The 6,000-nt window shown below is 44.1% G+C and overlaps 2 protein-coding genes across 5 annotated transcripts in view; both read left to right on the forward strand.

The window, feature by feature from the left end:
- The window catches only part of LOC306914709 (uncharacterized protein), a 28,638-nt gene extending 26,429 nt beyond the window's left edge, over positions 1-2,209 (forward strand). For all 4 annotated transcript variants that reach the window (XM_079491883.1, XM_079491882.1, XM_079491881.1 and 1 more), the window contains exons 32-33: positions 137-279; positions 1,554-2,209. In XM_079491883.1, coding sequence (XP_079348009.1) covers positions 137-279; positions 1,554-1,637 — 227 coding nt within the window. In that variant the 3' untranslated portion in view covers positions 1,638-2,209. The remainder of the gene's footprint in view (positions 1-136; positions 280-1,553) is intronic.
- Positions 2,210-5,898: 3,689 nt separating this feature from the next.
- LOC306915603 (pantothenate kinase 1-like) overlaps positions 5,899-6,000 on the forward strand; it is a gene marked incomplete at its 5' end in the record, with an annotated part of 23,323 nt that continues 23,221 nt past the window's right edge. Inside the window, one exon of the mRNA XM_079493035.1 lies at positions 5,899-6,000. This exon is cut by the window's right edge and continues 208 nt beyond it. Within this exon, the coding sequence (XP_079349161.1) occupies positions 5,899-6,000 (102 nt within the window).

Raw genomic sequence — 6,000 nt, forward strand, 5'->3', positions numbered from 1 at the left:
GATTCTCCACCTTTTGTAAACGCAAACCGAAAAGAATGTCCCTCTGTTATAAAGTATTAGATTACAAGTTGAAGGAGTTTTTTTGGAATATCAGTTCGCCTCAAATGGGTCTCTTCTTCGCGTCTATTCTCTCCAGCCAAGACCATCATGAGTATGATGAGTGGGCGATCCACGGACATGGAGCAGCCAGTCGCCGCAGAGGCCAAGCCCAAACGAGCCAGGAGGAAGTTGTACAAGAAGGACATCTCATCCCCGCTCATGGACATGTCGCCCATGATGGTCAGTTAGTTCAGTTGGTGCATTTTGAGTGTGCGATGTATGTATAGAGAAATCCGGAGGGCTGCCTTGGGGGAAGTCATAGCTACGGTGTCACATTAAGCGCAGCTTGACACCGCTAACAATTTAGTAACCGTTTTGTTTCTTGGACATATGACAGACTATATCCACACGACAGACTAAATCCATGTTTTGTTTTCTACCGGTGTATATACTTTTTATCCCTCAATTTTGTAACGCGAGACATGGCCAAAGCGTTGAGAACCCCTGCCCTAGAGCAGGGGTTCTCAACCCGTGGGTCGCGACCCCTCGGGGGGTCGCCAAATTATTTTGGGGGGTCCCCAAAATATTTTCCAAAAAAAAAACGGATTTTTTTTAAATTTTTATTTTCACGATTTTTCAAAAATAGCAGACCTACAAGTTCATAGCGCGCCACTCGGTGGCGCGCTATGAGCTTGTAGATCTGCTATTTTTCAATAGCTAAATTATAACAATGCTTAAAACATCAAAAGGGGTTCCCGCCCAAAATGGTTTAAGGTTATTGTAGCAGTCAATTTATATTGGGGGTCGGGAGGGGGCGGGGCGGGGGTCCCGAGACATTGCCAAAGCATTTCCGGGGGTCCCCGGCCAAAAACGTTGAGAACCCCTGCCCTAGAGTAGAGGCATGTTGCATCTCAGCATGCTTGTAGATCTGCTACTTTCACACGCGATTCAAAAATTAAAAAACCGTGTGAACTGAGTGGTGCAACTACACATTTATTGTTGGGTTGGATCACTCTGACGTGATGTCGGTGATGTCACATACTAACCATAGCAACCATGCTCACCCGTACAGGCACAAACACACACGGGTACTAACAAAGCCAGTTGTTGGAGTGGTTTGCACCACTAAAAAAATAACAATTATGTTGCTACACATGTATAGCAAAAATCACACCCGTGTGAACTGAGTGGTGTAAGGTCTTATATAGACTGATCAGCTGTGGTCTGACGTAATGAAATCACACCCGGATGAACTGGGTGACCGTAGCAACCATGCTCATTTTTTCTGCACAGACAGACTAACAAAGCCAGTTGTAGGAGTGGTTTACACCACTCAACAACTAATGAGACACATAGAGGTAGCTCCCGGGTTGAAAGAGATAACAACATATAGGTTACAACTTACAACGGGTCTAAATGGGCAGAGGATGAGTAACATTTAATCGCTTCCGCATGTAGTTCTTGGGACGATGAGACGCAGGAAATCCTGACTTGTGTTTGGTTTCTCCATACAGGCGAGTGTAGGAGAGCAGGACGAGAAGGAGAGCGACCACCACATCATCACCAGAAAGCTCCGCTCCAGGACCACCAGGAAATGATCGTTGGTAGACGGCTCCGATCCGAGATCGATTGTACAAGTCTCTGGAACACTAGGGAAATGCCCCCCACCCCGAAACGCACGCGCGCACACACACACAGTTGTATATAAATATTTTTATGAATATCTTTTATTGTTTTTAACCATTTGGACCCTAACAGGCGGGGCAAACGTTTTATTTCTGACGCCCCTTTTTAACCACTTAGACCCTCGTTTGGCCAAAATACTGGTCTACGCGTGTAGCGCTGCAATCGTTCCGTGAGCCTAATTCTAAAAACAATCTTTTAACCACAAAGCAACTATTTCTGTGTGTGACATACAAGCCATGCTTGGATTCGGTGTTGTTACATAGCTATGTAAATATGTCAACATTTTGACGTGTACCCAATATGTCAGGAAATTGTGATTTTTTTTTTATAGTGTATTTTCTCATTTTTGTTTATGACCTGCATTACACTCTTAGACGAAACAATATGACTGATGATTTGTATTACCTTGCTGAGTCGCTACATTGTCATCTGTGTAACAAAGATGACTGGTCAATTTGTTTCAAAATCTGAATAAAATCACACAGATGTATACCTTGCCTATTATTTTTTTAACTCTTTAGAAATCAATCAGTCCCTATTTTGGGCATGTCATTAAATTGTCAAATGTTGGACAAGTTTTGAAACTAGCAGATGCTCACAAGTTGTAGATGGGATATTTTTCTGTTTTTTTCTTTTCTGTATTTTTGCCATTTTGCAATGGCCAGGGGCCCACAGCTAGAGGCTATGGCTTTTTAGGGGTCATGGCATGGGAATGTTTGGGAACCGTTGTACTAGTAACTAGGGCACAAGGATGCAATGGTGGTGGATTGAAATTGAGGCACAGCACAAGACAGTGGGACAGGCTCCCAATGCCCATCTCTAATGGTTTGTTGTGAAATGGCGCCCCTGTGTGGTCATAGTTAACACTGCTGGTGAAAATGTCATTCTGTGCTGTGACAGTGTGGTGTCCAGAGAGTGGTTCCCAAAGTGGGGTCCTTGAGGGAGTTCCAGGGGGTCCCCAGCTAAATGATAGTTAGCAACCAAATGGACCCTTATGGGTCTGTAATGGGTCAAACGGACCCTAACGGGTCTGTTTGCTTCCATTTGTACACTCAGAGTTAAATTAACATTGGGGCCTCAGATAGGAGTACCGTTAAATGGGGGTTCCGTAGACTAATGCATGTCAAACTGGGGGGTCCTTGCAATGAAACGGGTTGAGAATCTCTGGCATATCTCTTCAAATGGGGGTCCGCGGGCTAATTAGTGTCGATTTGGGGGTCCTTGACATGAAAAGGTTTGGGAACCACTGGTCTACTCTACTGCAGACAGGTTTTCACTCCAACCAAGCATTATATCAGATGATTTAAAGGTATATTCAGTGATTTCACTTCATTCAAATATCACTTATTTTTTCTTTTTTTTTGGATAATCCTCCCTACCATAGAGTGTGCTGACCATATAAGGAGTTCCTCCCTGTCCCCAGTGAGCCCCTGGGGTCAAAAAACCCTAGTTTCAGTTTTGGTGGCGGGTGGCAAAGCCTTCATCCAATCAGGATGAGAGGGACTTTCCTCCAATCATGATCGAGTGGGGGCACATGCTGTTGGCCTGTTGCACTTCCCCCCACTGTAGAGTGTGTGCATGTGCACATTTTGTTACCGGGGCGGACTGGGTGGTTTTCCAAATCACCCAAATCACTGAATGCTCCTTTAAAGCGGTTGTAAAAATGTTAAAGCTCTGTATTATGATTGTAAATTTCTAATCACTGCTAGTGTTCGGTATCAGGGGTTTCTCCGGCTCTTTAGTAAACAGAAAATGCATGTCGGGTCGGATACGAATTTGATCAAATCAGAAGCAAATGCACAAAGATCATTAATCAGCCTTCAATGTTACAGTGCTTGATAGTGTGTTTGTCCTACGGCAAAGTATCCATAAGGCTTTAGAGTGTCTGTTGCCACTTGTTCTGATGTCGTGGCACTGACAGCATTAATAGATCATTGAAGATGGAATAAATGGCCCGGTGTAGACAGCTGCCTTGTGGGCGCTCTGGTGGAGCTGTTGCCCCCGCAACCCGACTACGGATAAGCGGTTGAAGATGGATGGATGGATTGCGTGCTGAAATATCCAACATGACTGCTCCCACTAATTTCTTGTTATCCACCATGGCTGATAGCCAGTCATAACAGACTGCATGTGCAAGTGAAGTGCTTGCAGAATGGCCTTGCTTGCTTTATTTAATGTATACTGAAAGTTAGAAATTAATCCATCGGATACTGTGCTTAAAATGGTCTGCACCTGACTGAGTATAGTGAGTACATGTGATTTTTGTGTGTGCTTAAAATGGTCTGCACCTGACTGAGTATAGTGAGTACATGTGATTTTTGTGTGTGGAATGTACATTCAATGCAGGTGTCGGCTGGTTCTGGAAGGGGAGGGGTGCCCTTGAGGCTGTCCCAGGCCCAGGGGGGGCTCATGAACTCGGCAGTCTGCTCTGGAGAGAAGAACCCATTTATCAGCTTCAAGTGTTTCAATTCCACCGTAGGCTACATAACAGCCTAGAGGGGAAAAGGAAGGGGCCAATTAAAGTATATACTGATCCTTTGGGAGACACCGGAGTCAGCGAAGTGTGGAAGTATAGATTACAAAGAAGCCTACAGAAGTAATTGGCATTCAAAAACATCACAGGATAGCCGATATTCCCAGAACATATGATATAATATGATATATGAAGGTACTGAATTACAATTAGACCTACGATTTTTTTATATTTTATCCTTTATTTACCCAGGGTAGTAGCTGAGCACAAGTGCTCATTTTCAGCCACGCCCTGCACATAGAAACACACACACACAGACAGACAGACATTAAAACCTTGGAGCTGACCAGTACAACCACATAACAGTCTTATACTGTTGGCCACTAAGCAGCTCCACTTGAGCAGTTGGGGGTTCAGTGCCTTGCAGCAAGGCCCTGGGTGAGTGATTGGGGCACTTCAGCGGTGTTGGGTGAGTGATGACAATCACTTCCCGACCCAGATTTTTCCTGCTCGTCCGGGGAATCGAACCGGCAACAAGGGCGCTCCTCTAACCCTTAGGCCATGGCCTACATTTTCTTTTAGCATATGATGTATTGCATTGTAGCATACCTGGCATGATGCTGGAATGGATACCATAGAGGGGGATAAAAGGCTCCCCAGGTCAGGTGTATTTCTCAAAAGAAACAAAATAATAAGTATGATTTCATTAATAACCTGATACCACAACAAGGCATATCAAAATGCTGATATTTATATGGCCTGTAGGCCTTTGCAGTAATCTATTATCTGAGACCAATCTATTAAATGACGTTGGCAACACGGGAGTGCGTTGGTTATGACGATTGATTGGGTAGAAATTAATTGGACGTACTATGGTAATTACCTTAGGTAATTACTTACCGTTATAAGGGAGGGGTTACAACTTCCGCCAGGAATCGATCTGTCAAGAGTTAAATCCCATAGCCTGGAAGGACGATCGGTCGGTCTCACCATTGGTTAGTTGGTTGTCAATGGAGACAGTATTGTCTGGGCAAGATCAGAGGTTAACCAGTTTAACAAGATTAGATCTCCCACTCAGTTAAACAAATTCAAAACAATAATAAAACAGTCTTTTGAAGATGTCTGAGATTAGACAATATAAAACATTTGACAGATCAATGAGATCATCGAAGATGTGGTTATTAATGACAAGCATTGCTTTTCTATACAAAACTATTTTGTGCAGAAGTTTGTTTTGTTAATTAATTATCCTTTATTTCTGGTGTTGTATTTTCACCCTTTTCATGTTCTAATTTTAAGGTAAAGCACTATGAGCTGCATTTATGAAATGCTCTGAAACGTGCGTGAAAGATTGTTATTATTTATAATAATGCGCAAACAAACTATTGTGTTTAAAAAAAAACACGTTTCATTGACAACTGCCTATCCAATCAATCACAGCCGTCCGCCCGGGCTATGGGACAGTGCGTAGATTGAAGGGGGTGATATATTCCGGTTTATTGTTTTTTTTATTTCCCTGTTTTGAAAACCCTGCCTGGCTGCTGCTGCTGTACGGAGCTCTCTCTCTCTGTCTCTCTCTCGCTCTCTCTCTCTCTCTCTCTCTCTCTCTCTCTCTCTCTCTCTCTCTCTCTCTCTCTCTCTCTCTCTCTCTTCTTTCTCCTCCTCTCTCTCTCTCTCTCTCAGACTCTCCGCCAGCAGCAATGGACGACGAGGAGCGCTCCGGCCGCTCTCCGGAGCAGAAGAGACCCTGTCACGAAACGACGAGCAACGGCCTGAGGAACGGCTTCCACGGGCCTCAGACT

This window comes from Electrona antarctica, assembly GCF_951216825.1.
Source record: "Electrona antarctica genome assembly, chromosome: 22".
Taxonomy (NCBI): domain Eukaryota; kingdom Metazoa; phylum Chordata; class Actinopteri; order Myctophiformes; family Myctophidae; genus Electrona; species Electrona antarctica.